General features: G+C 47.6%; 1 protein-coding gene across 1 annotated transcript in view; it reads right to left on the reverse strand.

The window, feature by feature from the left end:
* The window catches only part of LOC129827858 (neuronal acetylcholine receptor subunit alpha-3-like), a 29,995-nt gene extending 11,871 nt beyond the window's left edge, over positions 1-18,124 (reverse strand). Inside the window, exons 1-4 of the mRNA XM_055889096.1 lie at positions 17,888-18,124; positions 4,366-4,505; positions 4,196-4,240; positions 4,003-4,112 (exon numbers count right to left, since the gene is read on the reverse strand). Of these exons, the coding sequence (XP_055745071.1) occupies positions 4,003-4,112; positions 4,196-4,240; positions 4,366-4,505; positions 17,888-17,945 (353 nt within the window). The 5' untranslated portion in view covers positions 17,946-18,124. The remainder of the gene's footprint in view (positions 1-4,002; positions 4,113-4,195; positions 4,241-4,365; positions 4,506-17,887) is intronic.
* Between the last annotated feature and the right edge of the window lie 4,982 nt (positions 18,125-23,106).

Below are 23,106 nucleotides of genomic sequence, written 5' to 3' on the forward strand. Positions count from 1 at the left end.
AGCATTTATCAGTGATGGCTAAAAAGCACCAAGTGAACATAATAACATGGGCTCAACTTTGATTTTAGAAGTGGGGGGGGCATAATTAATATTATTAATATTTATTTTAATCCAGTTAAATAAGCACTCCAACCAGCCTACCCAACCACTTGGAGTGTCACGCCCTGGCCTTAGTATTCTTTGTTTTCTTTATTATTTTAGTTAGGTCAGGGTGTGACATGGGGAATGTTTGTGTTTTGTTGGTTTTGGGTGTTTCTATGGTAAAGGGGTTGTTGGTGTAGTATATGGGTTTGTGTTGAGTACATGTGTCTAGCGTTGTCTATGTATGTTTAGTTGTCTAGGAGAGTCTATGGTTACCTGAATGAGTTCCCAATTAGAGACAGCTGTTTTCGGTTGTCTCTGATTGGGAGCCTTATTTAGGGTAGCCATAGGCTTTCATTTGTGGTGAGTAGTTGTCTATGTGATACGTTTGTAGCCAGTGTGTGCACATCGTTGGTTAGCTTCACGATCGTTTTCTTGTTTTGTTTAGTGTTAAGTGTTTTTTGTTTCGTTTGCCTTCTTCATAAATAAACAGGAGATGGCTTATTTTCCTAAAGCTGCGTATTGGTCCGTCAATCCACCACACGATCGTGACAGAACTACTCACCATTACAGGACCAAGCGGCATGGAAAGCGGCAACAGGACCTACCTACACAGGATTCGTGGACATGGGAGGAGATACTGGATGGTAAGGGGCCGTGGGCACAACCGGGAGAATATCGCCTTCCTCGTGAAGAGCTGGAGGCAGCTAAAGCCGAGAGGAGGCGATATGAGGAGGCAGCACGGAGACAAGGCTGGAAGCCCGTGAGTACAACCCAAAAATTTCTTGGGGGGGGCCTTAAAGGGAGTGTGGCGAAGTCAGGTAGGAAACCTGCGCCTACTCCCTGTACTTACCGTGGAGAGCGAGAGTACGGGCAGACACCGTGTTACGCAGTAGAGCGCACGGTGTCTCCTGTACACGTGCATAGCCCGGTTCGGTACATTTCAGCTCCACGTATCGGCCGGGCTAGACTGAGCGTTGAGCCGTATGTCATGAAGCCGGCCCAACGCATCTGGTCACCAGTGCGTCTCCTCGGGCCGGCGTACATGGCACCAGCCTTACGCATGGTGTCCCCGGTTCGCCTACATAGGCCGGTGCGGGTTATTCCACCTCCCCGCACTGGTCAGGCGACGGGGAGCATACAACCAGGTAAGGTTGGGCAGGCTCGGCGTTCAAGGGAGCCAGTACGCCTGCACGGTCCGGTATTTCCGGCGCCACCTCCCCGCCCCAACCCAGTACCACCAGTGCCTCCTCCACGCACTAGCCATATGGTGCGTGTCTCCAGCCCTTTACCACCAGTGCCTAAACCACGCACCAAGCCTCCTGTGTGTCCCCAGAGTCCTGTGCGTCCTGTTGCTGCTCCCCGCACTAGCCCTGAGATGCGTGTCCCCAGCCCGGTGCCACCAGTCCCGGCACCACGCACCAGGCCTACAGTGCGCCTCAGCCGGCAGGAGTCTGCCGTCTGCACAGCGATGCCTGAACTGCCCGTCTGCCAAGCGCCATCTGAGCCATCCGTCTCCCCAGCACCATCTGAGCCATCCGTCTCCCCAGCGCCATCTGAGCCATCCGTCTCCCCAGCGCCATCTGAGCCATCCGTCTGCAATGAGCCTGCAAAGCCGCCCGTCTGCCATGAGCCTGCAAAGCCGCCCGTCTGCCATGAGCCTACTGAGCCGTCCGCCAGACAGGAGCCGCTAGAGCCGCCAGCCAGACAGGAGCCGCTAGAGCCGCCAGCCAGACAGGATCTGCCAGAGCCGCCAACCAGACAGGATCTGCCAGAGCCGCCAACCAGACAGGATCTGCCAGAGCCGCCAACCAGACAGGATCTGCCAGAGCCGCCAACCAGACAGGATCTGCCAGAGCCGCCAACCAGACAGGATCTGCCAGAGCCGCCAACCAGACAGGATCTGCCAGAGCCGCCAACCAGACAGGATCTGCCAGAGCCGCCAACCAGACAGGATCTGCCAGAGCCGCCAATCAGACAGGATTTGCCAGATCAGTCAGCCAGCCATGAGCAGCCAGATCCGTCAGCCAGCCATGAGCAGCCAGATCCGTCAGTTAGCCATGAGCAGCCAGATCCGTCAGTTAGCCATGAGCAGCCAGATCCGTCAGCTAGCCATGAGCAGCCAGATCTGTCAGCCAGCCATGAGCAGCCAGATCCGTCAGCTAGCCATGAGCAGCCAGATCCGTCAGCCAGCCATGAGCAGCCAGATCCGTCAGCCAGCCATGAGCAGCCAGATCCGTCAGCTAGCCATGAGCAGCCAGATCCGTCAGCTAGCCATGAGCAGCCAGATCCGTCAGCTAGCCATGAGCAGCCAGATCCGTCAGCTAGCCATGAGCAGCCAGATCCGTCAGCTAGCCATGAGCAGCCAGATCCGTCAGCCAGCCATGAGCAGCCAGATCCGTCAGCTAGCCATGAGCAGCCAGATCCGTCAGCTAGCCATGAGCAGCCAGATCCGTCAGCCAGCCATGAGCAGCCAGATCCGTCAGCTAGCCATGAGCAGCCAGATCCGTCAGCCAGCCATGAGCAGCCAGATCCGTCAGCTAGCCATGAGCAGCCAGATCCGTCAGCTAGCCATGAGCAGCCAGATCCGTCAGCTAGCCATGAGCAGCCAGATCCGTCAGCCAGCCATGGGCCGTCACTCAGTCCGGAGGTGGAGTCCCTCAGTCCGGAGCTGCAGTCCCTCAGTCCGGAGCTGCAGTCCCTCAGTCCGGAGCTGCAGTCCCTCAGTCCGGAGCTGCAGTCCCTCAGTCCGGAGCTGCCGTTCCTCAGTCCGGAGCTGCCGTTCCTCAGTCCGGAGCTGCCGTTCCTCAGTCCGGAGCTGCCGTTCCTCAGTCCGGAGCTGCCGTTCCTCAGTCCGGAGCTGCCGTTCCTCAGTCCGGAGCTGCCGTTCCTCAGTCCGGAGCTGCCGTTCCTCAGTCCGGAGCTGCCGTTCCTCAGTCCGGAGCTGCCCCTTATCCTGGTGCTGCCCCTTATCCTGGTGCTGTCCCTTACCCTGGTACTGCCCCTTAGTTCGGAGCTGCCCCTGACCCTGGTACTGCCCCTTACCCTGGTACTGCCCCTTAGTCCGGAGCTGCCCCTTAGTCCGGAACTGCCCCTTAATGCTATGGGGTTAATGTGGAGGGGGGTCATTTGGAGGAAGCTAAGGAGGCGGTTAGGGACTGTGGTGACGTGGGGGCCGCAACCAGAGCCGGAGCCGCCACCGTGGATGGAAGCCCACCCAGACCCTCCCCTAGACTGTGTAATGGTGCGCCCGGAGTTCGCACCTTAAGGGGGGGGTTATGTCACGCCCTGGCCTTAGTATTCTTTGTTTTCTTTATTATTTTAGTTAGGTCAGGGTGTGACATGGGGAATGTTTGTGTTTTGTTGGTTTTGGGTGTTTCTATGGTAAAGGGGTTGTTGGTGTAGTATATGGGTTTGTGTTGAGTACATGTGTCTAGCGTTGTCTATGTATGTTTAGTTGTCTAGGAGAGTCTATGGTTACCTGAATGAGTTCCCAATTAGAGACAGCTGTTTTCGGTTGTCTCTGATTGGGAGCCTTATTTAGGGTAGCCATAGGCTTTCATTTGTTGTGAGTAGTTGTCTATGTGATACGTTTGTAGCCAGTGTGTGCACATCGTTGTTTTAGCTTCACGATCGTTTTCTTGTTTTGTTTAGTGTTTTTGTTTTGTGTGCCTTCTTCGTCAATAAACAGGAGATGGCTTATTTTCCTAAAGCTGCGTATTGGTCCGTCAATCCACCACACGATCGTGACATGGAGGCGTCCGCATGGTCCTAAAGCACACTGTTGCCTCGTTTTGTATCACATTCCAATTATAAAACTAGGGGGGACAAAAATGCAAAAATGCCCCCGTCCGTCCGTCCGTCCCCAGTGAAAGTTGTGCTCCTGCAAAATAATGTACAGAGTTAAGAGATTGAGCTCACTTGTTGTAGAGGACGATGTCCGGCCTCCAGATCTTATTGGAGGGCACACGAATGAACTCAAGTCCGTCATACTCGATGGGAGCCCATTTCAGTTTGTAGTCATTCCAGACCTGCAACAAAACATTTAACAGTGCTTTAACTGGGGTACTAAGGGGTATAGACTAAACTTCCTAGATCAGATAATTTGACTCACATGTCTCAGCCATAAATTGGTCTCCATAATCTGATTGACTTCATCCTGACAAGAAATTGAAAAAATATGTACATGAAGTCATAGCCTGTAAGTAATTAGGTCAAATAAATAGGCAAACTGATATCCTCATTTGCTCCAGTAATGATGCAATAATGAGTAATGAGTCTCACCACTTTGACCAGTTGGGATATGGAGACCTCAAACTCCACAGTGACAGGGTCAGAGACATTCTCCACTGGTCTGATGAACTGGTTGTATCGCCTGAATAAATTCCTGAACAGCCTGTCTTCCCCCTTAGATGACAAACAGCCTGAGATGGGAGGGAGGGAGAGAGTGAGAGAGTGTGTGTGTGTGAGAGAGAGAGAGAGAGAGAGAGAGAGGACAAAGATAATCTTCACTGGAGCAGTCCTTTTACAAAATAGTAGGGTGGATTTTTAAAATCATTACCATAAAGAGATTGTCCCTTGTCAGGCTTTAACAAATGGGACTTTGAGGTGAACTTGAGTTTTTCATCATTTTGTCCACATTAAGGCTTTAATCAATGGCTCTTTGCTGCGGATGGAGAGAAAGTTAAAAAGTTGTGGCTGATTGAACTATGGTGTGAAGAGTCTCACATTGGAGCTGTTTCTACGTAGGAAGGCAAGTGGAAGCTTTTAGCAAATCCCTCCAGACTGGAACGCAGTGTGTGTGTGTGTGTGTGTGTGTGTGTGTGTGTGTGTGTGTGTGTGTGTGTGTGTGTGTGTGTGTGTGTGTGTGTGTGTGTGTGTGTGTGTGTGTGTGTGTGTGTGTGCGTGCGTGTGTGTTGTCTACCCAACTCTGTTAAATTCTGTGTGTACCTGGCAAAATAGGAATGAAGGTCATTTAGTGACCTGCAAAAAAAAACTCCCCCGCTGGTGACTTGGCTGACGGGACGATGCATGGAACCCACGCCTGTCTGAGCAGAAAATCATGCCTCTCTTGGGACATCCCTCCACCCCTCTCCACCCCCGCCGCGGCCCCGGCTTCAAAGGACACCAGTCTCTTAATTCCCCCCCTCTCTCTCTCTCTAACCTTCACTCTCCCTCTCTTCTTCTCAAATTCCTCTTCTTGCCCACCCACTCTCTTCCTTCATTCTTTTCCCTCTCTCTCTCTCATTCCGTTCCGTCCATCTCTCTCATGGTTAATTGAACACAGCCTTTGAAAGACCACCAGTCTCTCTTCGCTCGCCCCAGTCTGCACACCCCAGAGTCAGCTGTCTGTCAGTCTGTCTTTCTGTTGCTGCACCAGTAGACAACAAACACCAGTAGAGCCTAGATACTGGGACCAGTGGATGTGAGCATCAGTGCATCATCCCCCATTCTGTGACCAGAGAGTAGAGTGAACACCAAATGACTGAACGCATTTAGTGACTGAAAGTGAAAACAGGGAAAAAAACAACACCTAGACATTTCCTGGTGTTAATTAATCAAATACGGTCTTTTAGGGGAGGCTTTTATGCAAGTCTTGCAGTTAACATGTATTTAGTGGGTTACATAATACAATATAATTATAATACAGACAGGTATTGAACCCACAATGCTGCTTGTAGTGTTCCAACCAAATGAGAGCCAGACGTCTCCTTTATCCATACCAGTCAGATGTTTAGATCGCTCCTGAAAAACATGGATCCTATTTAACTTAGAACCTTATTGACGAAGAAGTCAGTGGGAAATTCAGCTCAAAACAGTTGGTTTTAACCGCCAGTTAAATCACACACCCACACACACACACACACACACACATTCACCGTTCTGTACTCTACTGACTGAGCCAGTTACATACACTACATGGTCAAAAGTATGTAGACACCTGCTCGTCGAACATCTAATTCCAAAATCCTGGGCATTAATATGGAGTTGGTCCCCCTTTGCTGCTATAACAGCTTCCACTCTTATGGGAAAGCTTTCCACTAGATGTTGGAACATTGCTGCGGGGACTTGCTTCCATTCAGCCACAAGAGCATTAGTGAGGTCGGGCACTGATGTTGGGCAATAAGGCCTGGCTCGCAGTCGGCGTTCCAATTCATCCCAAAGGTGCTCAACGGGGTGGTGGTCAGGGCTCTGTGCAGGCCTTTCACACTAATCTCGACAGACCATTTCTGTATGGACCTCGCTTTGTGCACGGGGGCATTGTCATGCTGAAACAGGAAAGGGCCTTCCCCAAAATTTGCCACAACGTTGGAAGCACAGACACGTCTAGAAGTCATTGTATGCTGTAGCATTAAGATTTTACTTCACTAGAACTAAGGGGCCTAGTCTGAACCATGAAAAACAGCCCCAGACCATTATTCCTCCTCCACCAAACTTTACAGTTGACACTATGCATTGGAGTAGGTAGCGTTCTCCTGGCATCCGCAAAATCCAGATTTGTCCGTCGGACGGCCAGATGGTGAAGTGTGATTCATCACTCCAAAGAACGCATTTCCACTGATCCAGAGTCCAATGGCTGTGAGTTTTACACCACACCAGCCGACGCTTATGGCTGCTCGGTCATGGAAACCCATTTCATGAAGCTCCCGACAAACAGTTCTTGTGTTGACGTTGCTTCCAGAGGTAGTTTCGAACTCGGTGAGTGTTGCAACTGAGGACAGACAATGTTTACGCACTACGCACGTCAGCACTTGGCGGTCCCGCTCTGTGAACTTGTGTGGCCTACCACTTTGCGGTTGTGCAGTTGTTGCTCTTAGACATTTCCACTTCACAACAACAGCACTTACAGTTGAACGGGGCAGCTCAAGCAGGGTAGAAATTTGACGAACTGACTTGTTGGGAAAGGTGGCATCCTATGATGGTGCCACCTTGAAAGTCACTGAGCTCTTCAGTAAGGCGATTCTACTGCCAGTGTTTGTCTATGGAGATTGCATGGCTGTGTACTCGATTTTATACACCTGTCAGCAACGGCCGAATCCACTCAATTGAAGGGGTGTCCACATACTTTTATATATATAGTGTACCACTCAACATCTGGCGTACATTATCACACACACACGGGCCTGTAATTCGGATACACAACACACGATCCTTCAAACATGATCCTGGCTCAAAACTGTCTTGTCATTTTGTATATCTTGAAAGGATGTTGAAGACGGTAGCAGATGACTTGGGGATTTCTCTTTGGCCCATGTGACTCTGGTGTGCTCAACGGTAACACGATGAGTAGAATTTCAACATGAGTCGTCTCACTGATGTCATTTCTACTCAAGATCTATTCAGTCCTTTTAGGTCATACAGTCCTTGTGCCAATGTCCATTAACAGATCACTTTGTTTTTTTATACGTTTTTATATATGCCAAGCATATATATGCTCTCGCACCATTGCCAACTCCTTATGGAATTGTCTTACAAAACATGTTATGCTTGACAATGGAGTTAGCAAAAGCTATGTGTCCGCTTCATCTGCCGTAGTTGAATACACTGACTGTAAGTCGCTCTAGATAAGAGCATCTGTTAAATGACCAAAATTAAAATAGGCTCACATGTGAAATGTGGCTAAATGTGGCTCAAACGTCTCCTCAAATCTTCTAACATTTTCCACAGCAGCCAGTCCCTAAAGCTCCATGTAAAAGTAATAAACTCTGACGAAGTTTGTAAGATCACAAAGTTTCCTGAGGTCACTTGAAGCGGCGCCGAGCGCTGCCGAGTCTTAGAGCTTAATGAAAAAGCCGCTCTCCAGAGAGAGCAAAGTGGACGGCTGTAATTTCTGCTTTCGCTACCTGCCGACGTTAAAACACAGCACTGGTCCCTGATTGGCTGCGCTCTGAGAACCTCGTTTAAGTGCCTAATTGGGTAGGGGAAACGAGGGCAATTATAATCTGTTCATTAATTGGACCTTTTGTTCGCACTGAAAAATAAAATAAATATATTTCCTCCGCTTCTTTCTGTCTTCCCCCTCCTTCATCCTTCTTCCTTTCTTCCCCCTCCTTCATCCTTCTTCCTTCATTTCTTAATCTCTGTGTGGATTGGAAGGTTTCTTACATCACACACACTTAACAATAGCCTCTCACTTTTTCACTTCTGGTGACATCCCTGTGGTAGGAACAGGCAGCCTTCCTATTAAACGTGGGTCAGTCAAGACGCAAGGATGTGTGTTTGTGTGCTGTATGGAAACAGAAACACCCAGAAACAGAAGTGTAGATATGATTGAGGAAGAGCACCTCCTATTGATTCACCAACTCTTCATCCCGAATCTCAGTCCAGATAAACTAAGACTAACCCTCGGAGGCAGCTCTTAGAAGACACTAAGTGGACACATAGAGGTCCGTTCAAACGGGGCACATAGATCTGCCGTTAAGGAGCCAAACAGTGTTCAACTCTGTGTTAATGGAGCAGAGAGCTCTAGAGACCTGAAGCCTCATTGGCTGAGAGCCCTTTGATCAGGCGAGCGCTTGACCACGATGATCGACCACGAGGCGTGAAGCTGCATATCGCACGCTCCCAAGGAACTAATTACGTCCAATAATAAGCTGAAGGCTCTGATTGGTCTGAGACAGAGAGTTAGTGTGTGTGTGTGTGCGTTTGTGCACGTACGTGCGCAAGTGTGTGCGTGTGTGTGTTTGTGCGTGCGTTTGTGAGCGAGAGAGAGAGTGAGAGGGACAGAAGGGGAGAAAGACAGAGGGAGAGAGAGAGAAAGACAGAGGGAGAGAGAGAGAAAGACAGAGGGAGAGAGAGAGAAAGACAGAGGGAGAGAGAGAAAGACAGAGGGAGAGAGAGAGAAAGACAGAGGGAGAGAGAGAGAAGGACAGAGGGAGAGAGAGAGAGAGAGACAGAGGGAGAGAGAAAGACAGAGGGAGAGAGAGAGAAAGAAGAGAGGAGATATTGTTTGTTGTCTTCAGAGTGTTACATTGGGTCTGTCTGGGACATGCTTTATGATTCACTAGAGGAATGAGTGTGACTAGTGGATGTGCGACCATCCAATCAAGCATAGTGTGCGCCTGCGTGTGTGTCTCAGCAAACACGTGTGTGGCCTCTCTGTCCATCCACCCTTGATTACCATACTCCCCATACTGCTCCCGTGTTGCACACAGAATGTCACAGTAAGGAGCTGATGCTAATGTCTGCTAGCCAACTATTTAGCAACCTTGCTAACTGAGGTCATCGGGAGTTTATAGCTTATCTCTAACAACAACTAAAACGCCATTCCCTGTTCCAAAACGTTCCACTGAACCTCTCACACTCCAACTGCCCCCCACATCAGGGACACACACACGGCAGTTTACTTGGATGGGATTCCACAGGAGATGTACACTCTTAGAAAAAAAGGGTTCCAAAAGGGTTCTCTTTTTGGTTCCAGGAAGAACCGGTTTGACTTCCATGTAGAACCCTCAGTGGGAAGGGTTCTACCTGTAACCAAAAAGGGTTCTTCAAAGGGTTCTCCTATGGGGACAGCCGAAGAATCCCTTTTAGGTTCTAGATGGCATATTTGTTTTCTAAGAGTGTAATCTAGATAATCTGAACTGCCACACACAACAGCATCTACAGACTTCACAAATGTGTGTGACATGAACGCAGGCAGTGAGTATTGTTGAGTTGAATACACAGTGGCGTACGCATCATGATTCATAAATGTACGTATGCAGCCAAGCCGCGGTAATGCAATTAGGAGTGGAGGTTGAGGTTGAGTTTCCCCGAACGTACTAAACATTCTGAATATGGAGTGAGGGAGTGAACAGAACTAACATCTATAAAGGCATGCTGTGTCTATAAGTACCGAGGCCACTATTGGCCACTTAGCTAAATGCATGGCTGCTAATGTTGGCCACAGTACAACTAGAAAGGTCATTTGCACAATATGCATGAGATTTAACCATTGGTCTACTTAACATTGCCTGCCCTGTGTGTGTATGCTTGTGTGTGTGTGTGTGTGTGTGTGTGTGTGTGTGTGTGTGTGTGTGTGTGTGTGTGTGTGTGTGTGTGTGTGTGTGTGTGTGTGTGTGTGTGTGTGTGTGTGTGTGTGTGTGTGTGTGTGTGTGTGTGTGTGTGTGTGTGTGTGTGTGTGTGTGTGTGTGTGTTTGTGTGTGTGTGTGTATGCTTGTGTGTGTGTGTGCGTGTGTACGTGTGTGCGTGTGTGTCTAAGACCAAAGGGTCGCTAATACACTCACACACATAAACGCACACACCAACACACATAGACACACACACACCATGAAAAGGTAAATTGTACATCAGTTTTACTGTAGGGGTTGTGGGAAAGTACCACTGAGAAGTGCAGCACTGCTTTGCAAGGGCCCAGACATAAGACTGGGGCTGGATGTAAGGGTTTGGAAAGGGTTGGTGAAGATGAAGCTATTTGATTTGGCCCATTGGAACCAACAGGCAGAACTTGCATCTGTGTATAGGCACTGTACTGCTTACAATGCTACTAACGGAAGATTGCATGCACCTGCGTGTTAAGACAAAACTTGCTAGCAACCAAAAACCCACAAGAATAAACCAGCAGATCAGTTGATCTCATGTTACCGTGTCAAGCGAGTTTAATTCCAGACGGCTGTGTCTAGGTACTGTATTCACGCCCCCAATGAATAAGCATCAAAGTCGGGACCGAAAGACTGAAAAACAGCTTCTATCTCCAGGCCATCAGACTGTTAAACAGCCATCGCGCCATGTCCTGTAGTAGGAGATAGACTCACACACAAGCAGACTCCTGTACTCGCATGTAGACTCACACACACATGCATAAGCCCATGCTCACAAACACAAGCACACACACACACACACACACACACACGCACACACACACACACACACACACACACACACACACACACACACACACACACACACACACACACACACACACACACACACACACAGCCAACATTGCTGTTCCATGTAAATAGAGACATGAAACACTGGACACTCCCCTTTACGTTTTTCACATTGGGTATTCATATACTGTATTGTCACATACAGTAGCTCATTCTAATATATATACTAATGTACATTCCATTTTTGTTACACTATTTATACACACCACATATTTACCTACTGAATTCTTCCTGGTAATAAATCTACTGCTGTATATGTCATTCTTACTAGATACATTGCCTTCAGAAAGTATTCAGATCCCTTGACTTTTTCCACATTTTGTTACGTTACAGCCTTATTCTAAAATAGATTAAATAAAAAATTTCCCTCATTAATCTACACACAATAGCCCGTAATGATAAAGCAAAAACATTTTTTTTGAAATTTTTGCAAATGTATTAAAAATAAAACAAACAAAAATATCTTATTTACATAAGTATTCAGAGCCTTTACTATGAGACTCGAAATTGAGCTCAGGTGCATTCTGTTTCCATTGATCATCCTTGAGATGATCAATGGAAACAACTTGATTGGAGTCCACCTGTGGTCAATTCAATTTTTTGGACATGATTTGGAAAGGCACACACATGACTACATGAGGTCCAACAGTTGACAGTGCATGTCAGAGCAAAAACCAAGCCATGAGGTCGAAGGGATTGTCATTAGAGCTCCGAGACAGGATTGTGTTGAGGCACAGATCTGGGGAAGGGTACCAAAACATTTCTGCAACATTAAAGGTCCCCAAGAACACAATGGCCTCCATCATTCTTAAGTGGAAGAAGTTTGGAACCACCAAGACTCTTCCAAGAGCTGGCCGCCCGGCCAAACTCAACAATTGGGGGAGAAAGGTCTTGGTCGGGGAGGTGACCAAGAACCCAATGGTCACTCTGACAGCTCCAGATTTCCGCTGTGGAGATGGAAGAACCTTCCAGAAGGACAACCATCTCTGCAGCACTCCACCAATCAGGCCTTTACGGTAGTGGCCAGACGGAAGCCAACTCCTCAGTAAAAAGCACATGACAGCCCGCTTGGAGTTTGCCAAAGGCACCTGAAGGACTCTCAGACATGAGAAACAAGATTCTCTGGTCTGATGAAACCAAGATTGAACTCTTTGGCATGAATGCCAAAAGTCACGTCTAGAGAAAACCTGGCACCATCCATACGGTGAAGAATGCTGGTGGCAGCATCATGCTGTGGGGATGTTTTTCAGCAGCAGGGACTGGGAGACTAGTCAGGATCAAGGTAAAGATGAACGGAGCAAAGTACAGAGATCCTTGATGAAAACTTGCTTCAGAGCGCTCAGCACCTCAGACTGTGGGAAGGATTCACCTTCCAACAGGACAACGACCCTAAGCACACAGCCAAGACAACACAGGAGTAGCTTCGGGACAAGTCTCTGAATTTCCTTGAATGGCCCAGCCAGAGCCCGAACTTGAACATGATCAAATATCTCTGGAGAGACCTGAAAACAGCTGTGCAGCGACGCTTCCCATCCAATCTGACAGAGCTTTAGAGGATCTGCAGAGAAGAGTGGGAGAAACTCCCCAAATACAGGTGTGCCAAGCTTGTAGTGTCATACCCAAGAGGACTTGAGGCTGCAATCACTGCCAAAGGTGCATCAACAAAGTACTGAGTAAATGGTCTGAATACTTATGTAAATGTGATATTTCCATTTTTTCATTTTTATAAATTTGCAAAAAAAATTATAAACCTGTTTTTGCTTTGTCATTATGGGGATATTGTGTGTAGATTGATGAGGGGGGAAATTATTTAATACATTTTAGAATAAGGCTGTAACGTAACAAGTCAAGGCATCTGAATACTTTCCAAATTCACTGTATGTTCGTCTTTATATGCATAGCTTGCATTGTGATCAATGATAGTGTTATTTGGGTTGTGAACTGGATTCATTCTGACATTCTTGGTTTCTTCTTTCTAGTTTTTGATGATTTATTATTTGTTTACTTGTTTGAAATGTTACTGCACTGTTAGGAGCTAGTAACACGAGCATTTTGCTGCACCTGTTATAGCATCTGCTAAACTGTGTATGCACCTAGATTTTATTTAATATCGACCTATCAGGAACATTGAGAATCACAAGGCTGGTAATTAATCTAAAATAGTTCATACCTAATACTCTATAAATACCAAAAATGAATTAATTACTGAGAAATAACTTTCTTTCCGTTGTACTGAATGATTAACAAATAGTTAAATCACTCCTTGGTCTGCTCGATTACTAGGTTTATTTCTACCACAGAAGATACTGACCTGAAAGCAGGACTGACCTCATACTTAGCTTGGCTTTTAGGGAGCCGGAACTTTTGGAAGCAATTGAGATCATCTGTGCAGGTGATTTTAGCAGGTATTGATAGTTTGACGAGAGATCACCTGGAGATAAAATATCCAACAATGGTTGCAATAGGCCCATAGGCTTTACTAGGCTTAGGTTTCAGTCTAGGCGCAGAGGTAAGGCATAGACTGAGGTTTGAGTTTGGTAAGACCAGAAGTAGGACTTTGGGAGTAGACTATAAAACACTCTTTGATTATTATGAATACACATAACTCTGACTGCCTCTTTCTAGTGTACCTATCTGTCCTTCCTTACTTCAAAATTCCCTCATCCAGCCTCTGTCCCTCACTATATATACCTCAAATCCATTGATTGCAGGATCAGCAATTCCTCTGTTACAGAGGAGACGATACCTGTTGTAATGGCACAGTATGGGAGGCTGGATGGACCCCCTCTGAGGTGTACTGTAATGTACACTCTAATCTACACATTGACCAGGATACAACCCTTACTGAGACAAAGCCCACACATTCACCACGCCGCCTGGGTGGAGGGGACAAGGGGAAGGCAGAGGGGAAGGAAGAGAGAGAGGAGGGGAGAGGAGGTAGGCAGAGGGGGGAGAAAGAGAGAGAGGAGGGGAGAGGTAGGCAGAGGGGGGAGAAAGAGAGAGAGGAGGGGAGAGGTAGGCAGAGGGGGGAGAAAGAGAGAGAGGAGGGGAGAGGTAGGCAGAGGGGGGAGGAAGAGAGGGAGGAGGGGAGATGGAGGCAGAGGGGGAGGAAGAGAGAGAGGAGAGGTAGGCAGAGGGGGGAGGAAGAGAGAGAGGAGGGGAGAGGTAGGCAGAGGGGGGAGGAAGAGGGAGAGGATGGGAGAGGTAGAAAGAGGGGGGAGGAAGAGGGAGAGGTAGGCAGAGGGAGGAGGAAGAGAGAGAGGAGGGGAGAGGTAGGCAGAGGGGGAGGAAGAGAGAGAGGAGGGAAGAGGTAGGCAGAGGGGGGAGGAAGAGGGAGAGGAGGGGAGAGGTTGGCAGAATAGGAGGAAGAGAGAGAGGAGAGGAGGTAGGCAGAAGGGGGAGGAAGAGATGAGAGGAGGGGAGAGGTTGGCAGAATAGGCGGAAGAGAGAGAGGAGAGGAGGTAGGCAGAGGGGGGAGGAAGAGATGAGAGGAGGGGAGAGGTAGGCAGAGGGGGGAGGAAGAGATGAGAGGAGGGGAGAGGTAGGCAGAGGGGGGAGGAAGAGATGAGAGGAGGGGAGAGGTAGGCAGAGGGGGGAGGAAGAGAGAGAGGAGGGGTAGGCAGAGGGGGCAGGAAGAGGGAGAGGTAGAGGTAGGCAGAGGGGGGAGGAAGAGAGAGAGGAGGAGAGAGGTAGGCAGAGGGGGGAGAGGTAGGCAGGGGGGGGAGAGGGAGAGGTAGGCAGACGGGGAGGAAGAGAGAGAGGAGGGGAGAGGTTGGCAGAATGGGAGGAAGAGAGAGAGGAGAGGAGGTAGGCAGAGGGGGGAGGAAGAGATGAGAGGAGGGGAGAGGTAGGCAGAGGGGGGAGGAAGAGAGAGAGGAGGGGAGAGGTAGGCAGAGTGGGGAGGAAGAGAGAGAGGAGGGGAGAGGTAGGCAGAGGGGGGAGGAAGATAGAGAGGAGGGGAGAGGTAGGCAGAGTGGGGAGGAAGAGAGAGAGGAGGGGAGAGGTAGGCAGAGGGGGGAGGAAGAGAGAGAGGAGGGAAGAGGTAGGCAGAGGGGGGAGGAAGAGAGAGAAGAGGGGAGAGGTAGGCAGAGGGGGGAGGAAGAGCGAGAGGAGAGGTAGGCAGAGGGGGAGGAAGAGAGAGAGGAGAGGTAGGCAGAGGGGGGAGGAAGAGAGAGGAGGGGAGAGGTAGGCAGAGGGGGGAGGAAGAGAGAGAGGAGGGGAGAGGTAGGCAGAGGGGGGAGGAAGAGAGAGAGAGGGGAGAGGTAGGCAGAGGGGGAGGAAGAGAGAGAGGAGGGGAGAGGTAGGCAGAGGGGGGAGGAAGAGAGAGAGGGGAGAGGTAGGCAGAGGGGGGAGGAAGAGAGAGAGGAGGGGAGAGGTAGGCAGAGGGGGGAGGAAGAGAGAGAGGAGGGGAGAGGTAGAGAGAGGGGAGGGGAGAGGTAGGCAGAGGGGGAGGAAGAGAGAGAGGGGGAAGAGGTAGGCAGAGGGGGGAGGAAGAGAGAGGAGGGGAGAGGTAGGCAGAGGGGGGAGGAAGAGAGAGAGGAGGGGAGAGGTAGGCAGAGGGGGGAGGAAGAGAGAGAGGAGGGGAGAGGTAGGCAGAGGGGGGAGGAAGAGAGAGAGGAGGGGAGAGGTAGGCAGAGGGGAGAGGAAGAGAGAGAGGAGGGGAGAGGTAGGCAGACAAGTGAGTCCACATAATTAAATATAACTATTTAATTGAATGAAATGTAATATATCTATGCGTCCATGTTAATGTCAAACAGCACAAGTCACCCAGACAGCATCCAAGATGAAAACCTACTCTAAAAGACAAGCTGTCCCCATAGGAGAACCCTTTTGGTTCCAGGTAGAACCCTTCTTGGTTCCATGTAAAACCCTCTGTGGAAAGGGTTGTACTTGGAACCAAAAAGGCTTCTTCAAAGGGTTATCCTATGGGTTATCCTATGGGTTCTCCTATGGGTTATCCTATGGGTTCTCCTATGGGTTATCCTATGGGTTCTCCTATAGGGACAGCCGAATAACCCTTTTACGTTCGAGCACCTTCTTTGTAAGAGTGTAATCTGGATAATCTGATGCCAGTTGGATAGTTTAGAAACAGTATATTACCATAAACTACTTGGCAACGTTTATAATAACACCATATCTGTCTTGCACCTGTCCAGAACAGGTCAAGGACAATACCGAAGTAAACACAGGTGGTTTTACAGAGACCTTCTTCTCATAAACACACTTCCTCCTGACTCCCACTAACACCACTGGAGTCCCAGTCTCTCACAGGCTGCTACAGTGGGATCACAGACAGAAGGGAAAACCCAGACAAGCCACAGGGGCTATAAAGCTGAAGCATCCGTTTAGAACGTTTTCTCGTCACCAAATATGGTAGTGAGAGGAAGTCCAGTCACTGTTAGTGGGAGAGGATGGAATTAGGTGAAACTGGTCCGACATTCTGCACATTTTTCGATTAAACATCTGATCTCAATGCATTTCTCTGTTCCCAAAACTAGAATCTGTTACAAACACACTCCACTAAATTTGATATACTTGACGCTTTGCCAAAATGTTTAAAAAATTGCGTTGTTTAGGAGTGCAAGTTCGAAAGCACAAGCCCACTACGCAAATACATGCTCCAACGCGCCAATAGGATCTCCCTATCTTGTGCTTGGCTTTGTCCATCTCCTTGCTTGTTCTGTCCACTACACGTCATTTGCGCCCTCTGTAAACGACCCAGATGAACTACAGTATCTTGAGTTAGTTATAAATATCCTTGGTGGGACTGTAAAGCACTTAGCCCCTGTCCCCTGGGAAGTCTGCAGGGAGCAGGTTTGGAACAGACACACGGGATCAGAACGCCTTAATAACCAACCCACGAGGATCAGGGTCTTACAGCAAGGGTCTTACACACACACGGAGAGAGAAAGACACACAAACAACATATTGAGAGATGGATAGAACCAGAACCAGCCCTGGGCACCGAGATGAGAACCAAGAACCAAGGACAGAACGCTGTGGCACGGGACAGAAGAGAACAGAGTGGAACAGCAGAATGACTAAACAGAACAACAGAACGTGATGGAACAATAAAGTTACAGTAGAAGAGAACAGACCGGACATAGACCTATAGAATGCAGAGAGATAAAATGAGATGTAGGAGTACCTCACCCCAAACAGTCCAGATGACATGCACGTGTGAGTCTAACCACAGCTCTGAAATGGACCGTTATATTTAACTCAGGTATAGACAAACCCGTGTGTATGATGCACAATGTTCAAGGCTAGGGTCGACTACATAGTTCGGTTTGGAAACATAACGCGTGAATGCACGCTGTGCAGATGGGTTGTCTGTGGTAGCTCGAGGGCTGACGGTGGCCTACTGTATAGTATATTAATGATGTGACATGTCACCAGCACTGCTCGTCCCCTGGGACAACGATCCGTAGCCTACGCATACCGTTATATTATGTTTATCTGAATAGATAGCGTTGCGATTTTGACCAACTTTTGTAGCCTATAAAAAATATATATATTTATGAGGTTTAGTTTATTCTCCAAGTTAGGCTACCACAGAATCGCACGCAAAGACAATTACTTCGGTTGAAAAGGTAAAACATACCAACACAGTAATCTCTACAATGTATTTCGTGAATTTCTGTCGGGAGATGTTTCCTATGGGACATGCTGCGGATTGAAAGACGAGGTGTCGAGTGCGTCGCACAATCAGAAGGAACACCCCATCAATAACTTCAACTGTTTACAACAAGACAGAACACACATAAATAGGATAAACAATTGATGTATCTGTGTAATGAATAGCCTATATTATCCTATGCGAAGTCTGCAGCAGCGCTCAACTCTCTTCTGTTGCGAGTTGGTTCCCCAAACTCTCCGACATCCCCACGTCTTCATAAAGCTTCTCTTACCTTGCGCTGTCAGGACCACCAGCAGAAGCACCGCGGTGACTATTCCGGAAGGATTCATCTACACCTCGGTGCTCTGGGAATGTCTCGTATATAAAAAGTAGGACAATTTGGTAAACAGACAGCAGGAGTCGATTGGTAAAATTTAGAGCGATGTATTTCTGAGCGCTGCGCATGGGGAGGTTGATGTCAGCGCGCGCTCTCCGACATTGAGAACTTCGTTTGTCCCGCCCCCACCTCCGGCGCAACCTCACGCGCCCGCGTGGTTTATACACGAGGTAGTAATTATATATATATAAACAGGTTATACAAACATTAAAAATAAAGCCTACTATTGTTATCACAGGAGAGCCCTAAGAAAAGTTACAACGCATCCAAACCCATTGTAGGCTACGGCTACTTGTCGTGCGGTGGGTTCAGACCGATGGTTCCGACTTTTTCATCACTCAATTAGGATGAACTGTTTCACTTATTCATGTTGTCTCGTGCCCGTTACCATGTCTCGGCGGGTACTCACTGCTCTACCTAGTTGTTTCCCGTTATCTGAATCCAGGCTTCACCAGGACACCTGATCCGTGGAAAACAGGACACAGCCAAGGTAGGTCATGTCAGGTAACCTCCCCCTCTCGCGCTCTCTTTCTCTTTCTTGCCCTCTCATTAGTATAACAGGGAGTGAGTAACCGAGAGGTATGGTCTCTGTGTTTGTCGTGACTTGGCTGGTTAATTGGACAGTATAAATGTGTCTCCTATTTCTTCTGTTCCTCCTGCCAGCTAAGTCAGATGACCTGGCCACAGAAAAAACACCACAGAGTAAAGGGCACCATCATGTCCCCCACTCTACGGGTTTTGTCTTAATCAGGGATTAGATCTTTATATAGGTCTATGGATTAGATACAAACTCACTCAGAGTAGACTACATATTCACTCACATTACACACATACTGGCTTTACACACACACACACACACACACACACACACACACACACACACACACACACACACACACACACACACACACACACACACACACACAACTGACTGCTGGGCTGTAAATGACCCATTTAGACACTTAATTGATTTTGCACGCATAACAATGATCAGACAGCTAAATATATAACTTTGTAACTTCTGACTAGTAGAGTCCTGGAGGCTAACATGGCTAGGCGTATCTATCTTACAGAGGCAAGGTGCAGTATATGCTGAGTATGAGCTCCACTTTATACAGTCATACATATAATCTTTAGTATTTCATACCACCTAATACACGACATGGCCAAAAGTATGTGGACACCCATTCAGCTATTTCAGCCACACCCGTTCCTGACAGGTGTATAAAATTGAGCGCACAACCATGCAATCTCCATAGTCAAACGTTGCCAGTAGAATGGTCCGTACTGAAGAGCTCAGTGACTTTCAACGTGGCACCTTCCTAGGATGCCAACTTTCCAGCAAGTCAGTTTGCCAAATTTCTGCCCTGCTACAGCTGCCGCGGTCAACTGTAAGTACTGTTATTGTGAAGTGGAAACGTCTAAGAGCAACAATGGCTCAGCCGTGAAGTGGTAGGCCACACAAGCTCACAGAACGGGACTTCCAACTGCTGAAGCGCATTACGCGTAAAAAGAAAAACGTCTGTCCTTGGTTGCAACACTCACTACCGAGTTCCAAACTGCCTCTGGAGGCAACGTCAGCACAAGAACTGTTCGTCGGGAGCTTCATGAAATGGGTTTCCATGGCTGAACAGCCACACACAAGGCTAAGATCACCATGCGCAATCCCAAGCATCGGCTGGAGTGGTGTAAAGCTCGCCGCCATTGGACTCCGGAGCAGTTGAAACGCGTTCTCTGGAGTGATGAATCACACTTCACCATTTGGCAGGCTGACGTACAAATCTGGGTTTGGCGGATGCCAGGAGAACGTTACCTGCCCGAATGCATTGTGCCAACTGTAAAGTTTGGTGGAGGAGGGATAATAGTCTGGGTCTGTTTTTCATGGTTCGGGCTTGGCCCCTTAGTTCCAGTGACGGGAAATCTTAACACAACACCATACAATGACATTCTAGATGATTCAGTTTGGGGAAGGCCCTTTCCTGTTTCAGCATGACAATGCCCCCGTGCACAAAGTGAGGTCCATACAGAAATGGTTTGTAAAGATGGTGTGGAAAAACTCTACTGGCCTGCACAGAGCCCTGACCTCAAACCCATCGAACACCTTTGGGATGAATTGGAACAGAGACTGCGAGCCAGGCTTAATGGCCCAACATCAGTACCAAACATTACTAATGCTCTTGTGGCTGAATGGAAGCATGTCCCAGCAGCAATGTTTCAACATCTAGTGGAAAGCTTTCCCAGAAGAGTGGAGGCTGTTATAGCAGCAAAGGGGGACCAACTCCTTATTAATGCCCAGGATTTTGGAATGAGATTTCTGATGAGCCGGTGTTCACATAATTTCGGCCATGTGGTGTCTTTTATACGTAATCCTTTCACTCTGATGTATGTAGCCAGACTTTAAGCCAGACATTTCGAATAGTTTAGTTTTGTAGATGGTGGAGTAGTGGGGCATGTGTGCCTGTGCTGTATTGAGCTGTACTGTTGGAGGCAGCTAGCAGCAGGGTCCTTCCACGAAATGAGTTCCTTTTGCATCCCTTTGATATTTTAAGTAGAAATTGTACAAAGATATTTCATTTTTAAAGCCTGTTTTTATTAAATGAACTGACATTTAAAATAGACCACATGGAGAATTCAATAAATCAGATTTATATATAAATAAAGACTTGCTAAAGTGCCGAAATCCAGCTTTTTGACATGTCCCTCTGTGACTTCTAAACTGAACAAAAATGTAAGCACAGCAAGTGTTGGTAAATAAAAGATCCCAGAAATGTTCCATACACACAAAAAAAATATTTCTCTCAAATGTTTTGTATTAAATTAGTTTACATCCCTGTTAGTGACCATTTCTCCTTTGCCAAGATAATTCATCCACCTGACAGGTGGGGCATATCAAGAAGCTGATTAAACAGCATGATTGTTACACATGTGCACCTTGTGCTGGGGACAACTAAAGGCCACTCTAAAATGTGCAGTTTTGTCACACAACAAAATGCCACAGATGTCTCAAGTTTTGAGGGAGCGTGCAGTTGGCATGCTGACTGCAGGAAAGTCCACCAGACCTGTTGCCAGAGAATGTAATGCTAATTCCTCTATCATAAGCCACCTCCAGTGTCATTTTAGAGAATTTGTTAGTACGTCCAACCGGCCTCACAACCACAGACCACGTGTAACCATTCCTGCCCAGGATTTTCACATCTGGCTTCTCTACCTGCGGGATGGTCTGAGACCAGGACAGCTGATGAAACTGTGGGTTAGCACAACCAAAGAAATTCTGCACAAACTGTCAGAAACCGTCTATGGGAAGCTCATCTCCATGCTCGTCATCCTCACCAGGGTCTGGATTAGACCGCAGTTTGGCGTAATAACCCACTTCAATGGGCAAATGCTTACCTTCGTTGGCCACTGGCACGCTGGAGAAGTGTGCTCTTCATGGATGGATCCTGGATTCATCTGTACCGGGCAGATGGCAGACGTATGGCGTCGTGTGGGCGAGCGTTTTTCTGAGTGAGGTGGGGTTATGGTATGGACAGGCATAAGCTACGGACAACGAACACAATTGCATTTTATCGATGGCAATTTAAATGCACAGAGATACCGTGACGAGATCCTGAAGCCCATTGTCGTGCCATTCATCTGCCGCCATCACCTCATTTTTCAGCATGATAATGCACTGCCCCATGTCCCCAAGGATCTGTACATAATTCCTGGAAGCTGAACATTTCCCAGCTCTTCCATGGCCTGTATCCTACTCCAACAGGTCACCCATTAAGCATGTTTGGGATGCTCTGGATATACGTGTATGACAGTGTGTTCCAGTTCCCGACAATATCCAGCAACTTTGCACAGCCATTGAAGAGGAGTGGGACAACATTCCACAGGCCACAATCAACAGCCTGATCAACTGTATGAGAAGGAGATGTGTCACGCTGCATGAGGCACATGGTGGTCACACCAGATACTGGTCTTCTGATCCACGCCCCTATCTTTTTTTCTAAGGTGCCTGTGACCAACAGGTGCATATCTGTATACCAAGTTGTGTGAAATCCATAGATTAAGGCCTAATTAATGTATTTCAATTGACTGATTTCCTTATATGAACTGTAACTCAGTGAAATATTAGAAATTGTTGCATATTGCGTTTATATTTTGGTTCAGTGAAGGAAGATTTTAACACACTCAACCCTAGCATTTCTCCAAGTTTTCACTATAATTCTAAATCCCTATTTATTTTGTTAATTTGACAAAGTAATTTCTAAAGATTATTGTTTATTTCATGTTATTAGTGATTCATTTTAAAAAGACCTGTCCCTCATTAAGGCCAACCCTGTTACGTGAACTGAACTCTCCTTTTAATATGGTGAAACTATTCCTTTTGAAATATATTTTTCAAAAGAGACATTGAACGTCTAATAGTCAAATCATAGTGTAAAATCAGGTGAGCTGCTTGTACTATTTTTGTCCATTTTCTGTGTTCACCAAGTTACACCTAATTGGTGGAATAACCCAGCAGCTGGGAGAGCAGAGGAAGTTTGTGTAAAGGAGGAGGTTTGTGTGAGTATATCTCCCCCACCATGCTGTCCTCTCCTCTCTAATCAGCTTACCTTTGCATAAATGGGTATGTACCCCCAGCTATTACCCTGAGCTTGTAAATAAACGTAGTACTCAGTACACACACACACACACACACACACACACACACACACACACACACACACACACACACACACACACACACACACACACACACACACACACACACATACATACAGACACAAACACACACCACATGTCTACTCACAATAATATGTTAGGCTTATAAGATATTTATATATACATGTATGTATTTGCTTATGAACATCAATGATGATATATCCTTGATTATAATAACAGTCAAGGATAATACTGAGGTTTATCTCTGACCTGTGCTAGAATGGGTGTTCTGGCCCCATGTGATGTTTGAATTGGTCATGGTCATAAAGTTATGTGGGTCGGGTGGATGTGGTGATAGACGATGGGTACGGAGCAGGGCTTCCTTCTGAACAACTGTTCCCCAGTCAGTCGGGGGCTCCAGAGAGAGGGTCGCTGCTGGAATACAGCCCGTCAGTGTGCACTTC

Source organism: Salvelinus fontinalis, chromosome 29 (genome assembly GCF_029448725.1).
Source record: "Salvelinus fontinalis isolate EN_2023a chromosome 29, ASM2944872v1, whole genome shotgun sequence".
Classification (NCBI taxonomy): Eukaryota; Metazoa; Chordata; class Actinopteri; order Salmoniformes; family Salmonidae; genus Salvelinus; species Salvelinus fontinalis.